Source organism: Arabidopsis thaliana, chromosome 5 (assembly GCF_000001735.4).
Source record: "Arabidopsis thaliana chromosome 5, partial sequence".
NCBI lineage: Eukaryota > Viridiplantae > Streptophyta > Magnoliopsida > Brassicales > Brassicaceae > Arabidopsis > Arabidopsis thaliana.
In genome coordinates this window covers 24894004-24921388 of record NC_003076.8, presented here as the reverse complement: position 1 = coordinate 24921388, position 27385 = coordinate 24894004, and the positions used below count along the sequence as shown (strand labels likewise).

Below are 27385 nucleotides of genomic sequence, written 5' to 3'. Positions count from 1 at the left end.
GTGAATTATATACAGAAAGGTGGCATTGTGAACAATCTTTTCTTTTCTTTCTTTTATGAATATCTCTATGGTCCAAGAAAAATTATGCCACAAGAAAAATTAAGGTGACTTTTTCAATAGGCAAAAAGAAAAAAAAGAGGACAGGGGACAGAGAGGTGGTGGAATTGGAGTGATATTTTGTTGAGGAGATCCGATAAAATTAGAACATTATTTTTTTCAACGAAACAAATAAAGAGATGATGTCCAAGTGTGGGAACCTAATAATATCTTATCCCTTATTGACGTATGATCCGATACTATCAGTATCAGTGTACGACCATATCTTTTCCCTCTTTTATTTTGTCAGTGTACGACCATATTCTCCTTTTCATTTTGACATTCAGTGTAAATCGGTTAAACTCATTAATTCATTCATAGTAGAGGTACTAGTTCTAAAATCAGCTGAAACTTATTCTCTTTTTCATCACAAACTTTCATGAATCATGTTTACATCTTAGTTTTCTTCTTCTAAATTGCAAGAATAGTCAACTCGATTTACTATAATGAGACCGGATCCAACGAAACTTCAAAACCAAAACAAAACCGGGTCCAATAGGCAGCAAACATCATCAGTTTTCACTACAGACACATAAACAGGGCTCTGTTTTCACTTCAATCACCATTTTGTTGTAACCCATCAAAACAAGTAATGAGAAGACAAAAATAAACAAGTGTAGTAGCTTCTCTGCAAACAGCGTTTAATCCTCACCGCTTTGTATCAAAACAGACCAGGAGTCTTCACTCTTCCAATCTTCATGTTATGTCAAACTCTCGTAATAGTCTAAGGTTTCGCTTCAAGACCTCCCCAAGTAACATTCTTCAGCATGAAGATTACGATACAAGCAAATCAACCCATCCGAAAATACCAGGAACATCATCAAAACCCATTTGCCTTTTTGACTTGGTAATACCTGCTGTGGTTGAATTTACTCTGTCAGCATTCTAAACTACAGAAGAAGGTAAAGGGTTTCTTCGAATGGGACGAGATGACTTCTTGAGATATGAAGAGTTCCATTCTCCACCTTCTTGTGCATAGTAATCCATTGGATAGTCTCCATCGAGTGCCCCATCATTGTCTTTCTTGTCATCTTTCACGTTCTCATTTTTACACGCACAGCTTGTTTCTTTGTCCTCTTTGCAACAGCCAGATGAAGAATTTACTCTACTAGAAGAATCATTCTCCCACCAGCCGCGGATGAATCCTAGAGCAATCTCAGCCTCAAAAGTCGTCAGAAGCGGCTTAAGAAACGCTTCACCCCAATCAATAGAAAGTCTTGGGCATGCTATTTGGACCCAAGCATCCACCGAGTCTTCAAACAATGCCACTCTAGTGGGACTAAGTTCCGACATTAAAACAACTGTGCTATCTATCCCTTTCTCCATCATTTTCTTCTCTAATCTCTCAAGAATCTTAGGATTTCCTTGCCTTCCCAATGTCCCCAACACGATCCCCCAAGTTTTAGCCTCCCTGGCCCGTGCAATCGCTCTCATTCTCGTCTCCCTCATTCCCTTATGATCATACTCCTCTAAAAACAGCTTGCCAAGATATGGATCATACCTAAACGCCTTGATTTTTGGATTGGCTATCATGAATGCTTCTAGATGAAATCTCCCATCAGCTACAAAGACCAGTACTTGGTCTTTACAATCCTCAACCGTCTTCACCTTGGGAGCTGTACAGCCAAGGACTTCACCAGCAGATAGAGGCTTTGACTGAGGGATCAAAACATTGAACCCTTGCTTCTCCAACTCTGGTTTCACAGCTCTAATCGCCGAAGTGAACTGAATCGTGCCTGCAAGAATGATGTTCTTAACATCACTCGCGAGATTCAGATGTATAGTGTTCAACAAGCATTTGACATCTATCTGGATCTCAACAAAAACATAAAGGCAAGGGATTTTTGTAGAGTCGATAGGGACAAGACAACTATGTCCATAGTGAATAAGCAAGTCAGCACCAAGCGCACAAGCAGAGAAATCATCAACACAACAAGCTCCATAAGTAACATCACCGAGTACAAAACAGTGAGAAGCTCCAGCAAAAGATGTGAAGATATCAGAGAGTGTAAGAGCGTACATAAGAAGACCCTCTGGAAGCTGCAGAGCTATGCGTTTAGCGTTTGATGTTTTGATACGCCACACACATTTATGGACTTCAAAATGGTAAATTGAAGGTAAGATGGAGATAGCAGCGTTGAGGGATGCATCACCGAGGATTGAATCAGGGATTTGGTTCTTGATGAAACGTTTTGGAGGTTGCTTTGGTTTGTTGGTCTTGCCATTGTTTGGATCAGAAAGCTCCATACTTTGGCCTGAAACATAAGAGAAAGATATGCATAAATCATACATTCAATCCGCAAAAGGGTTTCTCTTAAGTTTACACAGCTTAGGTAAACATAGTCGCTAAAACAGAACAAAGTCGATTCCTTTATTAATCTATGTGAAGCTTCTACAATCGAATGGGGACAAAAATTAGGTCTTTGAATCAGTATACTTCGAGATCGAAGACAAACCTTGGAAGAAGAAGAAGCAGACGAAGATGATGAAAGCACGATATTTTGCTCAGAGATGGAAAAAAAAAATCGAAGAGGGTCGATTTTGCTTAATCGATAGAGAAGAGAACGCGGCGCAGAGACCAACTAATAAGTCACGAAAGGGTTTAAGGTCTAACCGGTGTTATAAGCCAATCAATTTTATTGTATAATCTAACCGGATAAGTAACATTAAACCGAGAACATTTGTTTCTAGAGTATGTTCTACTGCTTCATCGATGATACCGAGAGTTCTTGATTTTCTCTTAGATTTTTGTTTTGTGTGGTTGATGTTGCAAATCAGAGACAACATATTAGTTTGGGAAAGAAGACAACTCATAGATTTAGATGTTTGTATGTATGTAAATGCATAGACACTAAGACACATTATCACACATGTCATTGTCAACAACTCAACAGTGACGAATAAGGATCAAGAGTCAAGATGGACAAACTTCAAGATATTTTATATAGAAATCAGTCTATACTAGTATTAATCCAAGTTTTATGTTTTAAAGACACATCTAGTCTTCATTATTTTTCATTTCCCTTAATTACAGTTATAGTGTCAAAGAGAATAGTGAGTTGTGGTTAGAAAGACTTGAGTACAACAACAAAAGGTTCACCACTACCAAAAGAAATCTATAATTGTTTAGTTAGTACTTAGTAGTTAGAGGAAGGTTTAGTTAACTCTCAACTTTGAGCTTTGTTGGGACTTGGGAGGGATGATTACACCTAAATATGTATCATCAAAGCCTGGCGTAGACTAACTGAGATTGATAGGCAATAAATCGGAACTTGTTAAGAAAAACAAAGTGAAATTGAGACAACAAAACAAAGTGTTTTTAGGAAAATAGTCTTGCTTTGAGAGTTTTCTTAGGACCCTTATAATTCATAAACTCACAATCGATTAGTGTCTAGCTTTTCAAGATAATATATTTGAGAAAATTAGTTTTTTTTTTGTAAATAATATGCCATCTAATTGAAGAAAAATCAGTTAGATGTTGATGTCTCATTTTTCTTGCAAGTTATGCATTTGGTTTTTGGTTTCCCATTGCAAGTGATTGCGAAACCTCAACGAATAATATGAGTGAGCAAATTTTCACGTAACCTTCTCTATCTAAATCCCAACACATTCAATCTAACCAACTGAAATAAGTAATCGAAACCAATCTTCTACATAATGTCGTTGAAAATCTAAAAATGTACTTGTGATAGTCGACGAAACTGGGTCCACAACACGTTCCCTGAATCGCGCCCACCAAACGGGAGATTCCAGATGCTTCATTACATTACAAATTTTAATTTCTTATCCTTATAATAAGAAATCCCTACCTCATTTCTCGTTTATTATATTTGTAAAACACACAAAAAGATGTGAAGAATAAAAAAAGGTCAAAAAAGGAAAGTCTAGAAACAGCCGAACTATTTTTGAAGAAAACAAAACTGAAAAAGAACATTTATTGTTATTAATTAAATAATAAAAAACACAAAGTGTTAAAAGAAGAAGTCAAGATTGCAGAAACTTCTTGAAACAGATGGGACACGTGCTCTGCTTGTCTTAAAAAGCTGTAATCGTCTACTTCGCGCACATATCTACACCACAAATCTAAACCGTTCGTTTTTAATTACAAACTCTCTGATTGGTTCGATTATAATGTCTCAACCACGGCGTCTCCTCATCGGAATTTTCCCCAACCACCGCCGTCGTCTTCACCTGAACACCTTCACTTCTCGTCCGTTTTAACCCAATCGGAACACCAAACAACCTCGGACTCGCTTCTTCTTCTTCTTCAATCTCCATCTCCGAAAACCGCTTCGCCGGTAAAAACTCCATCGGTTGACTACTACTACCTCCGGGAGAATAACTCCGATCAGTGGGCTGAGATCCGACGTAATTCGACATGAGACTATAGATATTATCGCAGATAGATTTCATCTGAGTAAGCTCACGGTTTAGCTGAATGTTTTGACTCCGAAGCTTCTCGTTCTCTTCCAATAACTCCACTGATAAACCACCATTCCCAGTCGTCTTCGTTTGATGACAATACCACGACGACGGAGACGAAGACATCACCTGATTATTATTATTATCTTCCCCGGAATTTGACGGTGATACAACCATCGTCTGGTTTCGTTGTTCCGACGAAGGAGCAACAACTGTTTGATGCGTCGTTGTTATTTTCCGACGTTGGATCTCACGGAGAAGACGTTTTTCTCCTCTCTTAAAGAAATCGTTTGAAAACTCCCATCGATCCGGTACAACTTTTTTGAATCCCTGTGAATAAAAAAGAGGATTGATTAAATCAAGAACAATGGAAATAGAAGGAATCGAAGAAGAAATGATTATTATAAACGTACGTAAGTGTTGAGCTGACGAACGAAACTAGAGAAATTGTTGTGTTTGAAGTGTTTAGGAAGCAAATCTTTAGCGAAATCTGTCGGATTCCATACGATGAAAGAGGAACCATCTTCGTTCCATGAGATAACATCGTCGATGGAACTATCTTCAACGAGGTTAAACGTTTTTGTGAGAAACGGCGTTGGGATAGATCTTTGTGACGATGATTCTCCGGTAATCATTGCGTCAACCGGCGGCGAATTCATAGGATTTTAAGCGTAAGTTATAAAAACAAAAGTGTCCCCTGAAAGTCACGAAAGCAGAAGAAGAATAATGTAGGAAGGAGTAATATGTAATAATGGGGGTTAAAAGATCGAGAAGCAGCGTAATGTTTTAGGCTTCAAGAAACTTCCTATGGAGTTGCGTGTTTATTCCCTCATATAGTGTGCCCCAAGTGGTGAGGTCCCACATTTTGTTTACTTTATCCTATTGTTTATTTGGAATTTTGGAAAAATTAATAATTTTGTTAGATTGTCTGCTTTGATGTGTCATCCATATCAGACCTATCACTATATGTGTCGATGGTAGAATTACAAGGAGCTAGAGAACCACTTATTTAACTATGCAGTTTTGTATTGTTGTAAGATAATGGCATAAACTGATACAATTGAAAGTTTTTCCATAAACTCAGCAAGTTTGATAAAATGTTTGTTGTGTTTCTGTGACGATTGAGATTGTCGGCTTAAGGCGGTAGTATGCCAGAGTTGCCGGTGTTGTGTGTTTCATATGGTTTAAAGTCTTGATTTAGATAGAGTTCTACCTAAATACAAGTTTGGTTATGAAGAGCCATATGATAGAATGAAACCATAGATCACGAAACTTTGATCATGTGTTTGCCATGGTGTCATCTTTCTGTTTTTCAGCGGATTCGTTTATATGGACATGAGCATAGCTAGAGAAATAAACTTGAAAACCCAAACCTTGTTTTCCTCATTGTTACAAGGGAAACAACAAATTTTAGCATCCAGTTTTTTTTTCAAAGTACTTTAAAAAGAGGGCTCACTGTTTTGCTCATTGCAAGCTTAATTTTCAGATTGTAGCTAGAAACATCCGAATTTATTTAATGTAAGGATTCGAAATGGAATCCGTTTGTTAAGAGGTCTTACAGTTTCGTGAATATATCTATATCACCGTCTAATACGAAAAGCTGCAAAATACCGACAAGACCAGACCAAAACCAAAAGTCAGCAAGAGAATAAGTTGAGAAAATGTGAATCGACAAGATAATTAAAAAAGGGCAAGAGCTTGAAAACTTATGTACATTGGGATTAATATAAACAATAAAAAGACTTCAAGAGATCTTTGGAAGAAGGAAAAAAATACATCCATAAAAAGAACCGATACCAGCCTCCGACTACAACTCCACACCATCATATTCTACTTATAAAAGAGCTTTTCATATTCTACTATATAATACCTGTAACCTTTTTATGTTTTACTTTATAATATCTATTAATTATTATTAGATAGATAATAAGGGTGATGGAAGATGCTAATTATCTAAGTGGCCAACAAAATACTTCAAAAATTGCATTTTTAATATCTTATCTTAAACCCATCATCCCATTTTGCTCTCCAGTCTCCACCAATCGACCCCCATCCTGCTGTCATTAACAGAACAAACATCAGTCGAATGTAATGACATAAACTTTTGGCTGTGTCTCTAGTCTACTAATATCTCAAAAGCTTTTACATACCTCGGCTTGCAGCAAAAGGGTTGTTGGTTATTTTGTTTGTTTAAGAGTTCCCAGCGCTGGACAATGAAGGATTTGATGCAGACTTGGCGTCCTTTGCATCTGATCCTTCCCCAACAACTGCTTCTTCCTCGCTCCTACAGCTTAAAGTCCCCGGGTTCATCTTCCTCACTTCCTCTTTCGTGTATATGAAGATTTTGCGAACCATGCAACAAAACTCCCTGCAAGAGAGATCATTGTGTCAGTGTTATAAGAAAAACACTAACATCGATATAAACTAAGATGGAAAATTTGCAAAATCTTACTGCCAAGGATCGTCACCAACAAGCATCATATCATTCTCTTCATCTGTGTAAACTATCAACCAATCTTTCTTAGGAGCCATCAACTCTCCATTGAACTCAAACAGCCTGTCCAGCTCAGCGACTAACTCCTCATAGTTTTGGAACTTTGAAAGATCCACTGAACGGCCAAGTGCAATTCCCTGCTTGTGAACCTTTACATCAATGTGTCATGTGTTAGTTGAAAAGTGATTCAAGGGTTATCACAACCTCATACACTTTGTGCTACATATTGCAAAAATTTACCTTTGTGCAACTCCTACTTGAGTTGGTTTTCGTTTGAGCATCCTTCGGATGAGGATTATTAGTCTGGAATGGTCTTCCCTGTTCACGATGATCGTTTGTTGATTTTGACCCTTTTGACTGATCTGAAAGGTCCTGAACCTTTGGTGATGCTATCTGTGTAAGCCCCGCAGCATCATTCAAGTTGTTTCTCTGAGACATGGTTGAGTCTGTCCCATTCATGTTGTTGGTCAGAGGAATGCCAAAGAGCCTGCAGTTCCCTTCTCTTGACTTTGCTGTCTCCTCTTGTATCGTGAAGGGTTGTTTTGTTACTTGCTCCCTAGCCTGAGCTTGCGCTTGAGCATTGACCACTTCCTCATAATAATTCAAAGCACGTGGACGTATTGGCCAGTTACCACCAGCATTCTCAGTCGATAGACCATTAAGAACAGGATATTCGCTGTATTTAACATTGCATCGCCCTTGGAGAGACGCATCAGTTGCTGCAGGTACCTTAGGAGATTCATGTAACTTCAGGGAGAGACCAGAGTGTATCATCTGCCACTGGTTAGCAAGATAATCGAACTTGCCTTCTGAATCACTCAAGATTCTCTTTGCAGGCATAGAAGGTGATGATGAATGGTCATAAAAAGGTATCCGCTGACCATGGGATGGATCTATGTTAGTCCCAAAGCCGGAGAGCAAATCTGTGTAAGTAGGTTCATGCCTGGCTGAGGACATCCAGTTCTCAGATCCATATCTTCTAGAACCCGAAACCACGTCAACCTTATCATCATCCGCTGAAGATTGCCAGACAACAGAATTCTCAGGAGCATCACACTCTACACTCTCAGTATGTTTCGTCCTCAAGGTCGAGTATTCTTGACCTTGCAAGACCCTTGAAAGTCCGCTTGCTGGTAAAGGGTCCATGTTTGCCTTAGTTGTACCTGTTTTGTGTACAATGAATTAGACTCCCACTGACAAGTTCAATTAAGTTTCAGACGCACTACTATGTGTACTACAGTGGAAGGGGAAGACATTACCTTCTCTGGTAAGCATCGAAGAGTCAGGAGATGAAGGTGCTATATTTGATCTGGGCCTCTTAGGCCTAGGCATTGGAACAGGACTCAAAGCAGGAGGAGCAAGAGCTGGCTCTACTTTCCACGGAGATACTCTATCAGGTCGAGGAATACTAGAAGTCTCATCCCATCTCACCTGAAAGACAATTGAACAATCAGCATTCATTATATTCAAACAATAGTCTTGATCCTCTCTAGAAACTAGGTCATACCTTGAGGGATCTCCACTTTGATTTTGGCCACCTAGTAGGATCAGACTCTTCAATCCCAACGATTGTGCCAGTAAACCTAATATAAATCAATACAACTTGTTAGGTTCGTTATTCCAAGAGAAAAAGGCTCAAGAGCTAACATATTTCAAAAGCAGAAGACAGGTTTTACCTCTGCTCAGGAGCCTCTTCGCCTTCAAATCTCATTTTGAATCTCATGCCAATAGAGTAGTTATTCTTAACAGACTCCATATACTGATCGAACGGAACAATAAACTCAGATGGGCTCGTCCTGTATTAAACAAAACAACACCGCATGAAAATTTAGTAGAGTGATTCACTACCAAGCATCAGACATATAGAGACATACAAAGCAAAGAGCTCAAAAAACTGAAAGCTGTTTTGTGAGCTAATACAAATACAAACCTGGGTTTGTAGTAGACTGTAAACATAGTCCCTGTTGAAATGGCATGCCATGCGGTGGCCAGTACTCCAAGATGCATGCTATGGCTAGATATAACAGAAGACGGCACGTTTCCTTGTTGTCGCATCGCACGCCTTACACCAACTCTTAATTCTCCATTCTCGCCCCTGTAGAAGATTAAGATATTCCACATTATAGAAACTAACAGATACAGCTAAAGAAAACAATGAACTAAAATCCACAAACCTTAGAAATATAAACGCATCGCCTGCAACTAGCCTTTTGGAGCTAACAAACACACTCCACCCACTCTGTAGCAAATGCCTCCGTGGTTGACCTGGTCCATTATCACAAACATCAACAACCAGATAAGTTTGATGACACACAGACTCGAGAAAAACAGAAAATAAAAAAGTTACAGATTCCTATACCCCGGAATATATGTCTGAATCGCCACTCATTTGCATGCAAATCCTTTGCAACTAACTCTTGAGTGGGAGGCTGTCGAGACATATCCTGAGGGAAGAAACAAAAAATGAATTGAAGGCAATCTTAGAACAAAATTCAGGAAAAATAAGCCAATGAATAGATAGTTAGAAGCGCAAATGAAACACCAACCAGAGGTGGGAGACATTCATCCGCATGTCGCCTAAGAACAGAAAATCCACCATGTGTACTTGTGTCGGATGCAGTCAAGGTTTTGCAGAACGAATGCACCTGGAACCTCGGAGGTGGAGGAAGAGGCGCTTCTTTCTCAATTGCATTCTCGTCTTGCTGTATGGAACAAAAAATATATAGAATTCAGCATCTTGAAGAATAAGATCACCTCTACAACACTCAAACCAATAAATCAGAAAACAAAACTTACATTAGCCTCAGGAAGAAGAGTAATCTGCGCATAAACTTCATCTGTATCTGCCTCTGCCTGTAAAATCATAAACAAAACTCTTGTTAGCTGACAATCCAAGACACAGAAACCAAAATTTTCCAAGAAGTTAAAGAAACCTACCTTTAAATCTACATTAATAACTCGACAGAGAAGCTTTGACGGAAGATCATAGAGAGGCATCTGTTGTTCTGCCGCCTGGTTCGTCGAAGCCTCCACCTAATCATAAAACAATGGAAACCGACAAAGTTCATTAGAAAATATCTCAACAGGTACGAATCACAGAGGGGTTAACTCAAAGATTTAGCCAAAAATAGCAAGAACTCATAGATGAAATATCTCACCTGCTCGATGTGTCCTTGAGGAAAATAGAAGACTCGGTCGTCTTGTCTAGGAACCGTCACAAGCGGACCAGCACAAGCGTGCCATAGCTCTCTGTAAAGAGCAGCCTCAGGGTCCACTATGAAGACGAAGAAGAAGAAGATAAATTAGATCAAGTCAGTCTGTAACCAAAACCAAGCTTAAGAAACCCTAAGAAACGGAGACTTACAAGCACGCTCAGCCGCAGCGGATCGGGTAGAATTACTTTTTTGCCCCTCGCCGGCGACGGAGACATTTCTAGTCTCCTTAGGGTCACTAAAACCAGAGGAGGAGAAGTTATCTCCTCCACGATTACCTTTCATTGAAACCTCCGAACTCGCCATACCTTCCGAAGCTCAGATCTGTTTCATCTGGTACCAAATAAGCCTCTAAGCAGACGATATCAACAAGAAATCTCCAAATCCGTCTCTGAAAAAGCTCAAAACTCGCTTCGGTAGTCCACTTGATTCCTTCCTTTGTCTTTATCTCACTAACAAACACAATCACCACTAGTTTAGCTCCTTGACATTACTCGATAAAACTATCAGAGAAGATAAACCCTAGAATCAAACGATAAAACCACCAATTTCACCTCAAATTGCCTCCGATTTAGAGATACGACAACTCCAAAGCTCTCTCTCTCTCTCTCTCGCCGTCCTCGCTAGTCTAGGCTTTATCGGAGTCACAGACGCTTGAATACCGACGACGAGCGATTTTCTCTTGTTTTGTCTCTCAGAGTTTGTCTCTCTAACATTCTCTCTCTTTTTATTTCTTCGTCTTTCCTATCCTTTTGTTTTTCTGGGTATGAGGCGACCAATGGGCTTAACCAGAGGTAGTCAAAACTCAGCTTCAATCATTTCAACCGCGGTAAACTTCTAACCCATATGGATAACCGGCATTCACCGGTTACCATTCCCTCTTTCATACCGGCTATTACCGGTTGTAACCATTTCCGGGGGACCAGGGTCTGCGACCTCACAAAACCAAAGACAAGTGACGATTTTATTTTCTTTCCTCCACTTTTTCTTATTTTTTAATAAAGCCTTTTCAATAGAAAAAATTGACATATCCTTTTCTAAAATTTAATTTTTTAAAAAACAAATTGGAGAAGATAAATTGAAGAAAAGACCCAAATTGCAGACATTTCCAAGTCGTATTTCCCCAGAAATATAGCAATTTAAGTCATCCTAAAATTGTTGACCAAAACAATTCTTGAAAAAACTATGGTCTGGTAGTATTTATTTACTGGTGACTGTGAGTTGAATACTTTTATTTATTTACAGTTACTGTGAGTTGAAAAATAAATACTCAAGTTGCCAAAAAAAATCCATTAGGGGAGAAAATAAATTAAATGTGTAGAGGGGATTAGCAAGTAAGAAAGGCTGCTTTACTTTTTTAGATGGGACTAACGGCGTCAACAAGTCGTGAGCAAGCGTCAACTTTTGATTGGGTAAAGAGGATAACGGTGTTTGGGAAAGAGAGCGTCAATGGGAAAGGTGTTGTGTTTTTATTGGGAAGTGGCTTTGTCGTGCTGTGAACAGGCAGGTCTGGGTGGACGTAGAGAGAACGAGAGAGGGAGAAAAATGCTACGTGGCACCAGAAAAATATGTGCATTTTAGCATTTTAAAGATATTTCGGATGTCATTTTCTATGGTCTTTTGGCTATCGTGCGCCTCTAGGAATTTTCGTCTCGTGAATCTCTCGTACTTTAATTTACCCTGTTTTTCTTTTTATGGAAAAACAAAGACGTTTCATTATCTGTTTTTTATTTTCTCTAATTCAATTACAACTCAGATATATAAAAGATCGTCGAATATTATACGAACCTCAACCATATTTATGATATCCTGATGGCAGAACAAAAAATACGAAGCCTTAACAGTCATTCGATAGTTATTTTAAACTAGTAGTTGATTTTATCTAAAATCATTTGCTGAACAACTAAATTAACTCTTGGATTACCACTTAATACAGCTGGCTAATGGGATGAATCTGCTTCAAAAATTAAATTTCCGTATGCCCCGTCATAATTACATATTTACATATATTGTTGTAAGTGGAAGCGTTAAAAAGGAAGAAAATCTGGTTTATAGACAAGAGTTTATTGTAGTCCACTCATACAGCTGGCAAATAAGATTAATTAGTGTTCCTAAAAAAAAATTAAGTCCAAATTACGAATGAATTAAATCAACCTTTTTCTTTTATAGTAGTATCTACTAAAACGTTGGCCATGTTCTTTTGTTGATTGCTGCGTCAGCTACCTGCGACCCAAAAAAAGTTCTCATCTCTTTTTCACTTTCATTTCTCATTTTTTTCATCTCTGCCGCATCGACTGTAATTCGGCCATTCCGTAGACGCTGGAATTTTCAGCGTCTCAAATTCCCTTTCTCCTATCTCTTCAGATCTGTCGCTGCGACTCTTTCATTCATCTCACCTTCATCTCTCTTTCTTTTTTTCTTTATATTTTATACCGTCGGTGCTTGTCGCAGCGATAAACAAAAGAACAAGGTAAATATCAAATAACTAATCGCGACAAAACTTTTTATTTTCTTCTAATTATTATATATCGTTTAATATTTAACACACGCACACTATTTTGCACAAATTATTTTTAACAACACGTAAACTATCTCTCTGTGAAACACAAAATCTATTGCAAAATTACAAACCATGAAAATCAAATTTGGAAAAAAAAAAAAATCAGGATAACGATGGAAAATAAAAAAGAAGACTGTTCAGCAATAAGCCAATAACACGTCACACGCGATATGACAAGGAAAACGAGACGATACAATATTGAGAGGAAAAGGACGAGAAAATGGGGAGAGGAAATTCACGTGTTGGTAACGCACTTGCTAAGAGGTGTGGGACCCAAGAGTACTGTGTAGCATTTGTGTGTGGTCTAAAAGCAACCATTGTAGGAATCTTTGTCCGTTAAAAAGAAAAACCATTTTTTTATATTTTCTTTCTTCTTTTCTCGTTTTTTCTTTAATAATCTAAATATATGGTCTTCGTATATCATCACCATTTTGATATATAAAAATAAAAGTACTCCATCACCATTTAGATAAATGAATTTAATCTTGTGTCCTGAAAGCCTACGAAATTTTTATACTACGACCTTGCAATTTAATAATCAAACACTCATAAAGTAGACACAGGCTTTTTGTAAAGTTTGTGTTCGAGGCTTGTTGATAATTTTGATATATGTCTTTAAGTATTACCACAATTATTGAACTATCCATACGACGTCTTACATAGCTGATTGATCATTTTTATCTCTTCTATTTTCTTGTGTAATTTCAACTATCTTTAGCTGAAATAAAATCTGTATTTTATATTAACAATTTTAGACCATTATTCGGACATATACATAGTGATAGACCTATAATTGAAACTAATAGTACAAATATTTAATACAAAGGTTGGCAAAAGAAAATAGACTAAATAGTACAGTAGCAAATATGGTTAAATAGATTATTATAAGAAAATAATACTTAATTTCGAGTTTTTATTATTGATAACATCAACGTATACTAGTACTCAGTATATAATAACTGTGGACATGTGTGTAGAGTAGTACATGCTCACACACGTGAATGTTTCCTTTATTGTCAATTTCTAGTAATACTAATAGCTAGATAGGGTTGATCTATATAGCCATTTATATTTGTTATTTTATTTTTTAATTGCTACTGTATTTTTGATCATGATGTGAACAAATTGGAGAAATAGGGTTGATGGAAAACGAGCAAAATGTGCTCTATTTTTTTGTCTTTCTAGTTAAGAAATCTTGTTGGGTATCCATAAATATTTCAAAACCATATTCGTCCATTATCTAAATTACACGACATAATTTTGAGTATTTTCCGATGTAGTACAATGAGATCACCTAACATTTTACTGTAGAAAAATTAAAGGAATCATTCTCTAACACTGTTAATGAAATGTGTCATTACCAACCCATGATAGATTGTTTTCGGGTAAAGCTTTACATAAATATTTTAAAAATTAGAGTGGGGTTGAATTACATAGTAAAAGGGGGAGAGCTTCTTACAATATTGTAACCACACATAAAAAACTACTACTATTTGATGATGGACAAAGTTTTGTTTTTACTAATTGATTTTTTGAAAAATAACAATGTGAAGTGATTACACGTGGGACCTACACGTGTCACCAGATTAAGGAGCACTAATTGAAGAAATGGGTCATGCCTTCATGCTTCCTTTCTCCTAATCTCTTCCCTCTTTGAACCCTAACCTACAGACCAAACCCTACTTTCCTCCTTACCTTAATTAACTATTTTCTTAATATATTATTATATCTTCTTTAAACAATAATTTAAAACCTGGAACGTAGTTTTTAGTTTAATTACTATAAGCTAGTAATACAAATTTCAGCTGCTACTTGTTATAAACTATGAGATAAATATGCCTAATCTTAATCAGGACCCAAATTTACTACAGTACAGTAAAAATTAAAATTTTAATCTCAGGTTGTTTGGTTTTTAAAATTAGTTACTATAAAATAAAATAAAATGCTGGTCTTTGGTCTCCATCCCAACATGCCACGTCATTATCGCACTTCATCAGCTCAAGCGAGTGAGACACGCGCTCACGGACACGACTGACGGACTCCAAGCGAATTTATTCAATCCGATTAATAAAAGAGCTCAGATTACAGATTACTCGGTGGTCAGTTACAAAATGGCTCGTGAGATTTGATTGGTGGACTCGAGCCATTCTATTCAAACGAGTTGATTTACATGTCGTTTTTACAAATTTCCGGATAACGCTGGAGTGACTTGCCGGTTATCCAGAAAACGAATGGTCACACGCCACGTGGTGACCAGTCTACTTTCCAACGCACGTGGGTCTCGCAGGTAAAAGCCATAATGAATTACTCGTTTTCATTTTTTTGTATTTTTCCTTTCGTTTTAAAAATTGCATTTATTTTATTTTAAGAAAGTCTGTTCCTATAGAGTTCGGTTACGTCTAGTCATGCACGTTGCGTGACAGTCATTTAGGTGAAGAAACGGCCTAGGCTAGACTACAGATGATGACGTCATATTTTTGTGTTATTTTTATATTCATTTATAAAATGAAGTCACTTTTTTGTAACTACCATTAGTATTATTATTGACGTTATAATTTTTGCTAATGACTTTTTTTCGTTCTATCTTTCTCGCAGAGAAAAAGTGAGAATCATATCTTAAAGCTGGAAATAAATAAAAACACAACACCAACTTTAAAACGGTCCAGCCATATAAAGCACCCTACCTACCTGCTTCTTTAATCACATGTATTATCATTTGCAACAAATTCCAATTAGTCCACTTGATCAATAAAACAATTAATACAAAATCTGCGATGGTAAAGCTTAAGACTAATGACTAAAACCCAAGCCTCATAATGAAAGATCAAGAGTGTCCATATTCCATTCAATATCTCAAATGGAATGGATATAAGAGAATGCTCAACATGAAAATGTTGGTAGACATACAAAGAGTGAGTACTAAACTATTGAATGACCCATTTGATCACCTCTTTTCCAAGTTTGTGAGAAACTTATATGAAATGTTAAGAATTTTTAAGTCTTTGATCTTTACGATTCTTCCATTTGTTCCATGTCTTTTTCTAGCCCACCATTAGAAAAGATATATACAAAGCCTCCTCTTTGACTATTCGAAGTAATCACCTATTTATGAAAACAAATGGTTTCCTTAATGCTTATACAAAATTTCAATATAAACAAAAACTCAGAACAAAAAGATCCAAATAAAAACAAACAAAACCCATTAATACACATACACACAACTGTAGCCGTCCATGTACGTCAAATTTTTTTTTATCAAAAATCATAGGATAAATTAAATAAATATCTATTTAATGATAAATTAATCAAAATGGCTCCACCATAGAAGATAACCTCCTCTATCAAGTCAATTAGAGATAACATAATTTGGTTTATGTATAAAGCATAATCATTTAACATTTTGATTATATAATTAAGCTTGTTGCTAGTTGTCAAAGACTGCATGGAATACGTTTGTGCTGGACATTTTGGACCGTCTTTATCCCCCAATATGTATACAGTTTTAGTTTTTTTCTAATGACTAATCAATCTTATGATTTTTATTGGTCATTAATAAACGTTGGCATCAAATTTTCTAATTAATTTTTCTTTTGATTATAAAATTAGCAATTTGATATTTATTAATTGTTCTTTGGTTTTGGTTTCAATTAGTCGGACTTAAATCAATATGCCCACGTGTGACGTGTCGAGATTCCTGTCCTCGTGATTTGGTTCGTCTAATTAAGAATAGTTTGCATAAACATTTGTATTTGATGTGGTCAAATTATGAAGAAAATACGACAAAAATAAATTTTCATAATTATCTGTAACAATCTTAAATACGGACTCTCCCCCACCGACAGTGCTTCAATGTTGTCGGCTTATGCCATTTATTTAAAATCATCGCTAGGAACTTGAACTTGAGTTAGAATTTCAAAATACAGACACAATTTGTATTTAAAATTTATTAGTTAAATTAATTAAAATTCATAGTAATTCTTTTGGTTAGACAAGGTAAATAATCTTTTTGCAAAATATAACTATTTGCTAATAGAATTTGGAAAACTTCCCTATCTTAGTGAAGGTATACTATTTCTGTCTAAACATCACTTTAAGAAAACGAATACTTTTAATCGTTTCGTCAATAGAAACGCAAATTATTATTTTATCTTATCACTAAACACATAATGGTTATTAAAATGGAGTGCACTAGTTTTTGAAGCCAACTTGGGTCGATGGGTCATAAACAATAATTAATTAATTGTATCTAATGACGATGAAAGCGTCTTAAGATGATTTTAGTCTTGCTTGGTTAAGTTGTTTTCTTTAGACTTTTAGTCACTGCTTCCTTGCTTCCAACACAATTGTTTATTTTATTTATTTTTGTGCAAGATTAATCAACTTGGAGCTATGTAACAACAATTCTAAAAAGCAACATTTATTAATAAATAATCTTACCTATACGATTTTCTTCTTACTTTAGCAAATACTAGCTATTATGTTTATATAAAGTTGATTTTGGGTGACTGATATTTTAAACTTGGATTTTGATCCAAATTTGATCTTACAAATGATTACTTACCAATGTTAGCATAATTAAGATTTAGTTCAGAAGTTTCATCGATGGTATATCGCTTTATCTAACATCCAATCGTAGTAACTCTAGTTATAATGGTTAAGGAGACTCTTCTAGGGTGAATAATGCTATTTTATTATTCCACTTATGATTTTAGACTCGTAAGCTATTCAAGGGTTACATTGATTTTTTTTTTTGGGAGGTCTTCTTTGGGGTGACTTTATAGTTCAAAATAAAATAGCTAAATCTCATGATTTTAAGTGACGTTTTTTTACCCCTGACATATTTATACAAAGAAATCGTCAAAGCCTAGATCATGTAAATACACACCCCACATGTAGTGGAATTAACAATAACACGTTTTATAAATTTTAAAACAAATGGATTTAGTATTAGTTAACGTTTTACCCATACCCGTCGACTTTTCTCAAAAATGTTCTCTCATGTCAAAACAAAATAAGAAAGAAAGTTGGTCAAACCATGCATTTCACACACTAAGTATTTGGGTAAACATTCATGCACCATTTGAATTTCAACTCTAGTGGGGATCTTCATCATATCTCTCCCATAACCCCTCCCATACGAATTCTCCAGACGCCTATCTATCTATCTATTATTATTTAATTCGATCTCTATGACTAAAAATAATCACACATCAATATGTGAGTTTCTCTAATAATCTCTAGTATCAAAATCGTAAATCACATGTAATTAATTTCCTTGAAATGTAAAACAAACCTACCAATTCTCTAAAAAGTAAAAACCATTGGCCGACAAAAAAAAAATTCTCTATATACCATCGGATATGCAAGGAGCCCGTAAGTGTTTGGGCCTAAAAGCCCAATTATAAATGGGCCTTATGGAATAATCATAGATGTTTTTTTTAAAATCGTATTTGGATTTAATCATCATCTCCGACGAGGATCTCCGGTATCGGTGATGATGGGATCGATGTTGTTCAGGAAGAGAACTTTGGTCACGAGAGCGAATTTTTTACTTTTCCGGTCGTTTTCCGTTAACGTTGAGAAACTTTCCGACGCATCAGCTGAAATAGCGGGAATTCTCAAGCAAGAGAACTGGCGTGACACTCTGGTATCTTCGAATCTTTCAATCGAGATAAATCCAGAAGTAGTTCTCTCCGTTTTACGATCCAAACGCGTCGATGATCCCTCTAAGCTTTTGAGTTTCTTCAACTGGGTCGATTCTCAAAAAGTCACAGAGCAGAAATTGGATTCGTTTTCGTTTCTCGCTTTGGATTTGTGTAATTTCGGTAGTTTTGAGAAAGCTCTTAGTGTTGTAGAACGGATGATTGAGAGAAATTGGCCTGTAGCTGAGGTTTGGAGTTCGATTGTGAGATGTTCACAAGAGTTTGTGGGAAAGAGTGATGATGGAGTTCTATTTGGGATATTGTTTGATGGATACATTGCAAAAGGGTATATAGAAGAAGCTGTGTTTGTGTTTTCTAGCTCTATGGGTTTGGAATTGGTTCCTCGTTTGTCACGATGTAAAGTTTTGTTGGATGCGTTGTTGAGGTGGAACCGGCTGGATTTGTTTTGGGATGTGTATAAGGGGATGGTTGAGAGAAATGTAGTATTTGATGTTAAGACCTATCATATGTTGATTATTGCTCATTGTAGGGCTGGGAATGTTCAGTTGGGGAAAGATGTTCTTTTTAAAACGGAAAAAGAATTCAGGACGGCTACTTTGAATGTGGATGGAGCACTTAAGCTTAAGGAGTCGATGATTTGCAAAGGATTGGTGCCATTGAAGTATACATACGATGTACTTATAGATGGGTTGTGTAAGATAAAGAGACTAGAAGATGCTAAATCGTTGCTGGTAGAGATGGATAGTTTAGGTGTGTCTCTTGATAATCATACTTATAGTTTACTGATTGATGGCTTACTGAAGGGTAGAAATGCAGATGCTGCGAAAGGACTAGTCCATGAGATGGTTTCACATGGTATTAACATCAAACCTTATATGTATGATTGTTGTATTTGTGTGATGTCAAAGGAAGGGGTGATGGAGAAGGCAAAGGCTCTCTTTGATGGAATGATCGCATCCGGACTGATACCACAGGCTCAGGCTTATGCTAGTCTGATCGAAGGATACTGTCGAGAAAAGAATGTACGTCAGGGTTATGAGTTACTTGTTGAAATGAAAAAGAGGAACATTGTCATATCTCCATATACTTATGGTACAGTGGTGAAAGGCATGTGCTCTTCTGGGGATCTCGATGGAGCTTATAACATTGTGAAGGAAATGATTGCAAGTGGTTGCAGACCCAATGTGGTTATATATACCACATTGATCAAAACCTTTCTCCAGAATAGTAGGTTTGGAGATGCAATGAGGGTGTTAAAAGAAATGAAAGAACAAGGAATCGCACCAGACATATTTTGCTACAATTCCCTTATAATTGGCCTTTCAAAAGCTAAAAGAATGGACGAAGCAAGGTCTTTTCTGGTTGAAATGGTCGAGAACGGATTAAAGCCTAATGCTTTCACCTATGGGGCTTTTATCAGTGGATATATAGAGGCAAGTGAATTTGCATCTGCAGATAAGTATGTGAAAGAGATGCGGGAATGTGGCGTACTTCCAAATAAGGTTCTTTGCACGGGTTTGATCAATGAGTATTGCAAAAAGGGGAAAGTAATAGAGGCGTGTTCAGCATATAGATCCATGGTTGACCAAGGGATCCTGGGGGATGCTAAAACATACACTGTTCTTATGAATGGTCTTTTTAAAAATGATAAAGTAGATGATGCCGAGGAGATTTTCCGCGAAATGCGTGGGAAGGGTATTGCACCTGATGTATTCTCTTATGGTGTTCTCATTAATGGATTTTCTAAGTTGGGAAATATGCAGAAGGCTTCTAGTATTTTTGATGAGATGGTTGAAGAAGGTTTGACTCCTAATGTTATCATATACAACATGTTACTTGGTGGCTTTTGCAGATCTGGTGAAATTGAAAAAGCTAAGGAACTGCTTGATGAAATGTCAGTTAAAGGTCTTCACCCGAATGCAGTGACCTACTGTACAATTATAGATGGATATTGCAAATCTGGGGATCTAGCTGAGGCTTTTCGGTTATTTGATGAGATGAAACTAAAGGGATTAGTTCCTGATAGTTTTGTGTACACAACACTCGTGGATGGGTGTTGCAGATTGAACGATGTGGAAAGAGCTATAACCATCTTTGGGACAAACAAGAAGGGCTGTGCTTCTAGTACCGCCCCTTTCAATGCTTTGATCAATTGGGTTTTTAAGTTTGGAAAAACAGAATTAAAAACAGAAGTGTTAAATCGGCTAATGGATGGGTCGTTTGATAGGTTTGGCAAGCCCAATGACGTAACATACAACATTATGATTGATTATCTATGCAAGGAAGGAAACTTGGAAGCTGCAAAGGAGCTCTTTCACCAGATGCAGAACGCTAATCTGATGCCTACTGTTATAACTTACACATCTCTTCTAAACGGGTATGATAAAATGGGTAGAAGAGCTGAAATGTTTCCTGTATTTGATGAGGCGATTGCTGCAGGAATTGAACCAGACCACATAATGTATAGTGTTATCATCAATGCTTTCCTGAAAGAAGGGATGACGACAAAAGCACTTGTGCTTGTGGATCAAATGTTTGCTAAGAACGCTGTTGATGATGGGTGTAAGCTAAGTATTTCAACATGCCGGGCTCTACTCTCTGGTTTTGCTAAAGTGGGAGAAATGGAGGTAGCTGAGAAGGTTATGGAGAACATGGTTCGACTCCAATATATTCCTGATTCTGCGACTGTTATTGAGTTAATCAATGAAAGTTGCATTTCCTCAAACCAAAGAGTGGAAGCTGATGCAGTTCCATAGTTTTCTAGACGGAAAGCTAGAGCAGATAAACTTCCTTCTTTTTCTTTGTGGCTAAAAACGGAGTCTGCTGCTTTTAGTTTGGTTTACGGCAAATTTCTGATGGGCTGCAATTGTGGCAAAATTTACAAGCTTTATCATCTCACTTTTGATGATCTCTACTCAGTCTCAATCTTCTGATATGTCATTGTATATTTTTTCAGTTACCATTAAGAATCTGGAGGTGCTGTTCCTGAAACAATTTGTGTCTGCTCATAAACTCTTCTGGACCAATTCATTTACTTCAGAACGGTTTGCCTTCAGCTAGACATGTTGGATCCCATTGATTTACATGGGAGCAGTTTCCATTACGATGACGACAATCAGAAGTTGACGATGAAAAGGAGACGCATGGGAGCAATTTATTCTGCAACTTCCTCTGTTTTCTTAGTCTCGGAAAAATCCTGTTGAAGAACAGAGATGACAGTTTTATACTGATTTTTTTATCTATAAAAAGATTTTGGTGTGCGAATGTTACTATGATGATCAACTTATATTAAGTTATTTATTCATCAATATCAAAATCTGGCTGGTGATTTAAAGCAAGTTTTTTTAAATGGGCTAAACCAAAAATTCTGCCTGAAAACATAGATCTCTGAACAGAAGAACACAATTGGTGTCTTTGTCTTTCATTACAGAAAAAGAACAAAAAAATGTATCTCATAGTGAAATCAAACAGAGGTTTTCATCTTACAGAACATACAACCCATAAAAAGACCATATGTACACCAGAGAGTATAAACAAGTATATCAACCTAACAAGCAAAACAAGAAAATCTACATGTATTCTCTAAGCTCCTCATTGACAAGTTGCTGATTATATGGGCCAAAAAAAGAAAAGAATATGGAACGAACTAAAAGGCGGAAAAAGGCGAAAAGAGTTGAGTCAAACAACACTCTTCTAGTGCTATACCATTCTGCTTTCATTGTGATGAGCAAATGAAATGGTCAAATTCGATTCATCAGTGTTATCATCTTTTGGAGTCTGTTAATAAAGCAATCAGTTCGCTATCATTGAGGTCTGTCTGTGAAGCATATTTGACTGGTATGTTACTGTCTTTATCCACAGCATTTGGATCTCCTCCCCTGTTATTGAATTATTGTATCAGACTTATAATTCAACTCCATGGTTTATATTATAAGACCAGTACCAAGAAACCTCAAGAAGTATATTGAGTTTACCTCATAAGTAGCAACCTTGCAATTGCATATCTCCTGCTGATGATACAATGATGAAGTGGAGTCCGACCTTTTGAATCTGTTGCATTTATTTTTGCGCCATATTGAAGCAATAGTTCTACCATACCGATATCCGCAGAAAGACAAGCAAGGTGAAGCAAAGAACAGTCGTTTGAAGTTTCTTCTCTGACCATACTTTCCCCGTCACCTCTTGAGTTAGAATATCCCGCTGGATTCTCTTGAAACTCCTCTTCAATGCTCTTGAATTTCGCTTCAAGGGTTTCCTCCATTTGCATCATCTTTGATAAGGGCAAAGACACAGTGTATGATGCTTGACCACGTAGAGCATTCACATCTGCTTCAGAGCAGACAATGTGCCTGTAAACTGATTTCTTGTCGTTGGCACGGACATTCTCCCATATCTCTTGGAAAACTGCCTGAAAATGCTGACTGTCTATTGCTTTGCGGACAAAAATCCTCTCTGAGTACTGCAGTTAGCCATTATATTAGAAATCTTCAAAAGCTTTGCTTAGTAACTCCAGGGTGATATATACCTTTGCGTGGATGAACAACTCTTTCACCGAAATGGGATCATTGAAACCAGGCTTCCTTACAAGCAACTTTCTTGGTCGATCTGACTTGGGAGTGCTGATAAATAGAAATATTTTAACTGTAAATACATGTAAGAAGTAGTTTTGTTCTTCTCCCAATTACAAGTACTTAAGCCACTTACCCCGAAGATCTACTAGCACTGGAAGTTCTACTCTCCGAGTTCAACAGCTCCTCCCACACTGAGTTTACATATACATTACCTAACGATTGGAATAACGTCAAGACCGATGGTTCCCATACTTTGACATCAAGAGTGAGCGATCTGACCTGCACGACAGGGTTGGATAATTTATACCAAATTTATAAAAAATGGGAAAATGATAGTTCATGCTTTCCCCTTTGTGGAAAGAGTGAAATGTTTGCTGGATGTGTAGGTTTAATTGCAAACCTTTGAAATGTGAACACCAAGGTTACGATGGATACCAGAACACTCGATACAAATAAGGACACCGAGGTTCAAAGAGGCCCAATCAGGTTCAGGAGCACCGCAGTCTGCACATCTCTCATTACCCAATACCCTTGTCAAGACATCAATTGGCTTTTCAGTCTTTACCATATCATGTTGCTGCAAGCACCCTGAGAACCTCGAACGGTTTCCTCCTGTCATGGGATGTTCCACTGTGGATTCTCCACTTTCTGCCTGTTCGATATCATAAGGATCTGCTAAAGAACCAGAATCACTTGCAGAGAAAGTATCACCTCCGTCCACAGTAGAGAGACGCTGGTCGAGTTGAAGGTAAAGGATACATTACTCAACAGCGAAGATGGGTCAGACAAGAAATAATCAGCAGTAATATCTTATAAAATCTAACCATGATTGCTCTTTCAGGTGTTTGGAAACTCAACAAAGAAGCAATTACTCCAGTTATTTTTTCGATCCAGTCCATCTGATCCTGTGCATTCTCTGCCTACATCAATAAGATTTAAAAAATTCTGGTCATTCGGGGATGATGGAAGAGAACACCAAAGTATCATGAATCCTAAAAGAAAAATTCAATATGTTGAAGAAAATGAAGATCTTTTCACTTGGAAACATACCTGCAATGTATAAACTTTTGTTGGTGAAATTATTCTAAAGCAGAATCTTAGATCGGTCTGATCTGCATCAACTTTGATCGTTGAGGTCAGCAGATTGACGGTGTGACGTGCCACTGGTTTTTCATCGTGCACACCACCATGATAATGAGAAGACAGCCACCGACTTAGCAGCCCAGGACTGTTTTCTGAAGCCATATTCCTGTGAACAACAGAGCGACTTCCATTTCCCTGATACATAGAGCTTCAAAGATTCAGTAAAGATACAGTACATCACCAATCTGATCTATATATGTTTTCTCAAGGAAGGATCAAAAACACAATTGTTTTTGGTTTTGCAACTTACTGAAGACCAATTCCATGGCTTGCGGTAATAGTATAGCATCCCACGGCTATCAAGGATAAAGAATCTTCTTTTCCAGTCACCTCTCAAGTTTGAGGAACGTTTAGACAGATACCCTTGTCTGATAGTCTGAACCTGAAGAACAGTTATATCAACAGATAAATATAAAACAAGAGAGTATAAAGATGTGACAGCAGTTTGACGAGTAAGCCTCAATACAAAAGATATTTCCTTACCTTTCCTTTTGCAGCAGATTGCATCACGGCCTCGATGACTTTCTGGGAGTTTCTTGAGTTATGTCTCATGCCATCCCCTGTTGGAGAAACACAGGAGTTTCTAGTTTCACGATCAACTTGCCTTTGGTATTCCTGCATCCTTTCATTAAGTGATGCCATCTCATAGTTTGCACATTCTCTAGACTGGTGTGCATAAGCCAACACCTGCCGTAAAATTTCAATTAAACACGGATATACCTTGTACTATTCCTTGGATAAGAAAGATTTGCTACAGAAAAATATCTGCAAATGAAAAACATGCGGCTAAGAGTATCAGACCTGATTAATAAAAGGCTCCATTTGATGTAGTAGTTCATATCCCTGAAAGAAGGAAGAACTCGTGAGAAAGCGAATAAAGTGGTTCTTATCAGAAAACAGGAATAGAACCCATTGTGTGATAGGTTTCCTTGTAAAACCAAGCGGATTGGATCCAGAGTTATTTGTGGTCTTGCTCTGAAAATTGTTTTCAAGAAAAAGCTTGCCTGTTTGAAGAAACGGAGATGAGCATCCATAGTCCCGCTGACTGCTTCCAAAAACTCAAATCTCTTTTTAGACTCTGCATTAGAGAGTGCACTAACCTGGCCAGGAAGAAGTATGCAATCATTATGTACGGTTATATGAATGAATATCCTGTAAAATATTTGTAGAATTTGAATACAAAACAGTTACCAGATGAAACCGGGCTTGCTCAAATGTCGTTCTTGCGCTATGTAGGTCCTGGAATGCCTCTCTACCAAGTTAATTTTTGCAGAAGAAAAAGTGAAGATAATCTGTGACTAGTTGTTACCAAGATTTTTACATACCTCCTCAATTGTGGCAGCCACATCCAATCGTGTGCTCTTCCTTAATGAAAGATATTTTTCTCGTGCCTGTTTCATATAGATGCACATACATAAATATGTATTTTGGTAACAAGCTGGGAAACCATAATTTAACCCATCACATTGACATATTATTCAACGCACCTGATCATATGTAATGGTAGCTTTGTCAAACCGTTTACGAGCTTCCTGCGTGAGAGAAAATAAAGGTGGGATATAAGTCGAAGCAATTCAGATAAAATGCTGAACATAAGAATAACATGCAAGAATTTGAAAAGATTATCAGAGTGATTTTGCTATAATACTTGGTATGGGAACTAAAAATACCTTAACTTCGTGGACATCACCATTCACAAATTGAAGCAACCGATCACTCAGCATGTGTTCTACCTGAAAAGTGTTGACAAGACATCATAGTTTAGCTATGCATCACTTGAATATCATGATATCAACATACAGATACAGCGAGAACATAAGTCAGATAAATTTGAAGGAAATTAGTTCTAGGAATACGTAGGCAATGGTTTTCAGTACCTGAGAACGAAGTACTTCCTTGTATGTCCCGATTTCTCGTAGAGCAATAGTGAATTTTGTCATTACAGGACCTGAGCAAATAACTTAGTTCCTTGAGAAATGACTCCAAGAAAGATAAAAAGGAGGAACAAAGAGAAAAAATGACTCGAGTAAAGACCTCCAAAAGCAACACAAACAGGATCATTATGGCCTCCTCCGAAAGATTCAAGTGCATTTACAAAGCCAATATCTGCATCATACCCTTCTCCAAGCCCCTCCCTAAATAACCGAAATATAGAATTTGGTGAGTGAGAGATGTGATGCTGCTAATTTTATTCAGTCAGCGGAGGGGGCTTACGTGTATTTTCTGCAACCTTTATAGAACCTTAAGCATCGCAGTCGGAGCAACTCCGCACTCTCTTCCATAGATTGCATCTGTTGTACAAACAAAAAAAAAGTTTTCAAAGCCAAAACTTATAAGTCAAATTATACTTTGGTGCAGATACAAGAGACAATATCAAACAAGTTACAGAAACAGGTCAAGCCTCCAAAAAAAATAGGACCGACCAATCAAAAGTGAAGTGGAATAGAGATGTTAAAACTGTTGATCGAAGTCAACTCCTAAAATTTTGACATCTAGACAAAAGCACATTGCATACAAATAAAGAGCCTCACAAATCTATAATGTATCTGAAATTGATGGAAAGATAAACGTTTCCTCCACAATGTATCTGAAATTACAGGGCATTGTTTAACAAAACCAATTCGAAAATTTATTTGATCGCAGATTATACAGAGGAATAAAATCGATGAAGAAGCTAGAAACAGAGACGATCAAAACGCATTTTAATAAACCTGTTGGCGAAACATGGGAGAATCATCGAGCTTGGCGAAATGCATATCGTCTGCGGGAAAAGAAAGAGACGGAGAAGAATGCTCTTCCTCTTCCTCCACCGTTTTCTTCTTGTTCGTCGTCGTTGTCTTCCACTTGGACAAAATGCCGATTACCGGAGACGCGGACAGAGCTAATTACGCTGTTTCTTTTCTTCCACCAAAAAAAAAAAAAAAAAAAGTATAAAAGTTTTTGTTGTCTTTTTTGGAAAATGAAAAAGCTTAATTTGGAGATTAGGGTTGGTTGAGAAGTGGGGAAAAATGGGCGGAAATTCAGGAAAAAGATCGTGCGATGGAGACAATCATCCAAAAATACACTTTCTACTACTTCTCTTTGTCCTTGTCCTTGTTGTGGTGATCGTGTGCAATAAAAACCTTGAAACCTTCCATGCCTGTCATCTCATTTTTTTTCTAAAAAATTAATTAAACTATCCCAAACAAAAATTAACTTTTAAATTTAAATTACCTTAAATTAAT

At 37.1% G+C, this 27385-nt stretch overlaps 6 protein-coding genes and 4 long non-coding RNA genes across 14 annotated transcripts, besides 1 other annotated feature; 5 read left to right on the top strand and 5 right to left on the bottom strand.

Annotated features, from left to right (window-relative positions):
• Nucleotides 1-433: 433 nt before the first annotated feature.
• On the bottom strand, nt 434-2910 carry AT5G62030 (diphthamide synthesis DPH2 family protein). The gene is made up of 2 exons (NM_125596.4): nt 2553-2910; nt 434-2351 (listed from the first exon to the last, which is right to left on the bottom strand). Exon 2 carries the CDS (start codon nt 2341-2343, stop codon nt 982-984), a length of 1362 nt encoding a protein of 453 aa, NP_201009.1. The 5' UTR covers nt 2344-2351; nt 2553-2910; the 3' UTR covers nt 434-981.
• Nucleotides 2911-3745: 835 nt separating this feature from the next.
• HSFB2A (heat shock transcription factor B2A) lies at nt 3746-5582 on the bottom strand. Its single transcript, NM_125595.4, has 2 exons — nt 4932-5582; nt 3746-4848 (listed from the first exon to the last, which is right to left on the bottom strand). The coding sequence occupies exons 1-2, from the start codon at nt 5175-5177 to the stop codon at nt 4195-4197; spliced, it is 900 nt and encodes a 299-aa protein (NP_201008.2). The 5' UTR covers nt 5178-5582; the 3' UTR covers nt 3746-4194.
• Nucleotides 5583-5993: 411 nt separating this feature from the next.
• On the bottom strand, nt 5994-11198 carry ARF2 (auxin response factor 2). 5 transcript variants are annotated; one of them, NM_125593.5, is made up of 16 exons: nt 10779-11198; nt 10377-10676; nt 10171-10286; nt 9950-10045; nt 9809-9865; nt 9559-9714; nt 9372-9456; nt 9187-9277; nt 8943-9107; nt 8689-8808; nt 8520-8595; nt 8272-8443; nt 7253-8175; nt 6971-7161; nt 6669-6886; nt 5994-6572 (listed from the first exon to the last, which is right to left on the bottom strand). In NM_125593.5, the coding sequence occupies exons 2-15, from the start codon at nt 10528-10530 to the stop codon at nt 6709-6711; spliced, it is 2580 nt and encodes an 859-aa protein (NP_201006.2). In that variant the 5' UTR covers nt 10531-10676; nt 10779-11198; the 3' UTR covers nt 5994-6572; nt 6669-6708. The 5 variants fall into 5 exon arrangements, with proteins under 5 accessions (NP_201006.2, NP_851244.1, NP_974980.1 ...); NM_203251.4 differs by having other exon boundaries at nt 6030-6575; nt 10779-11037; NM_001203662.1 differs by having other exon boundaries at nt 6179-6572; nt 6784-6886; nt 10779-11031.
• Nucleotides 10869-10940: a sequence feature (AT5G62000.uORF1).
• Nucleotides 11199-11668: 470 nt separating the features above from the next.
• Nucleotides 11669-11949, top strand: AT5G09045. Its single transcript, NR_143158.1, has one exon. It is a non-coding gene; the product is annotated as an other RNA (long non-coding RNA).
• A 362-nt stretch (nt 11950-12311) lies between these two features.
• On the top strand, nt 12312-12647 carry AT5G09040. The gene has a single exon (NR_143157.1). It is a non-coding gene; the product is annotated as an other RNA (long non-coding RNA).
• Nucleotides 12648-13004: 357 nt separating this feature from the next.
• On the top strand, nt 13005-13124 carry AT5G61997 (uncharacterized protein; the record flags this gene model as incomplete). The annotated part of the gene is made up of 1 exon (NM_001126004.1): nt 13005-13124. The coding sequence occupies one exon, from the start codon at nt 13005-13007 to the stop codon at nt 13122-13124; it is 120 nt and encodes a 39-aa protein (NP_001119476.1).
• Nucleotides 13125-15572: 2448 nt separating this feature from the next.
• On the top strand, nt 15573-15852 carry AT5G09035. The gene has a single exon (NR_143156.1). It is a non-coding gene; the product is annotated as an other RNA (long non-coding RNA).
• Nucleotides 15853-18257: 2405 nt separating this feature from the next.
• Nucleotides 18258-21783, top strand: AT5G61990 (Pentatricopeptide repeat (PPR) superfamily protein). Its single transcript, NM_125592.2, has one exon — nt 18272-21783. The coding sequence runs from the start codon at nt 18279-18281 to the stop codon at nt 21201-21203; it is 2925 nt and encodes a 974-aa protein (NP_568948.1). The 5' UTR covers nt 18272-18278; the 3' UTR covers nt 21204-21783.
• Nucleotides 18289-20027, bottom strand: AT5G09030. Its single transcript, NR_143155.1, has one exon. It is a non-coding gene; the product is annotated as an other RNA (long non-coding RNA).
• AGD1 (ARF-GAP domain 1) lies at nt 21416-27336 on the bottom strand. The gene is made up of 19 exons (NM_125591.3): nt 26873-27336; nt 26376-26452; nt 26196-26296; nt 26039-26109; nt 25832-25894; nt 25649-25693; nt 25487-25552; nt 25353-25400; nt 25166-25261; nt 24963-25004; nt 24645-24848; nt 24412-24543; nt 24069-24296; nt 23843-23938; nt 23419-23751; nt 23152-23297; nt 22973-23066; nt 22422-22906; nt 21416-22325 (listed from the first exon to the last, which is right to left on the bottom strand). The coding sequence occupies exons 1-19, from the start codon at nt 26915-26917 to the stop codon at nt 22211-22213; spliced, it is 2487 nt and encodes an 828-aa protein (NP_201004.2). The 5' UTR covers nt 26918-27336; the 3' UTR covers nt 21416-22210.
• Nucleotides 27337-27385: the final 49 nt, after the last annotated feature.

Bases quoted from the DNA above. Each gene is read 5' to 3' on its own strand.
- ARF2 (NM_125593.5), bottom strand. From the start codon at position 10,530: ATGGCGAGTTCGGAGGTTTCAATGAAAGGTAATCGTGGAGGAGATAAC. The intron at 8,809-8,942 runs GTTTGTATTTGT...TGTTTAATACAG, and splicing joins ACAGTCTACTACAAACCCAG to GACGAGCCCATCTGAGTTTA. The intron at 6,887-6,970 runs GTAAGATTTTGC...TCTCTCTTGCAG, and splicing joins GTTGGTGACGATCCTTGGCA to GGAGTTTTGTTGCATGGTTC.
- HSFB2A (NM_125595.4), bottom strand. From the start codon at position 5,177: ATGAATTCGCCGCCGGTTGACGCAATGATTACCGGAGAATCATCGTCA. The intron at 4,849-4,931 runs GTACGTTTATAA...TTTTATTCACAG, and splicing joins TTCGTCAGCTCAACACTTAC to GGATTCAAAAAAGTTGTACC.
- AGD1 (NM_125591.3), bottom strand. From the start codon at position 26,917: ATGCATTTCGCCAAGCTCGATGATTCTCCCATGTTTCGCCAACAG. The intron at 25,694-25,831 runs GTATTTTTAGTT...TCTCTCACGCAG, and splicing joins GTGATGTCCACGAAGTTAAG to GAAGCTCGTAAACGGTTTGA. The intron at 25,005-25,165 runs GCAAGCTTTTTC...TCCTTCTTTCAG, and splicing joins ATCTCCGTTTCTTCAAACAG to GGATATGAACTACTACATCA.
- AT5G61990 (NM_125592.2), top strand. From the start codon at position 18,279: ATGATGGGATCGATGTTGTTCAGGAAGAGAACTTTGGTCACGAGAGCG.
- AT5G62030 (NM_125596.4), bottom strand. From the start codon at position 2,343: ATGGAGCTTTCTGATCCAAACAATGGCAAGACCAACAAACCAAAGCAA.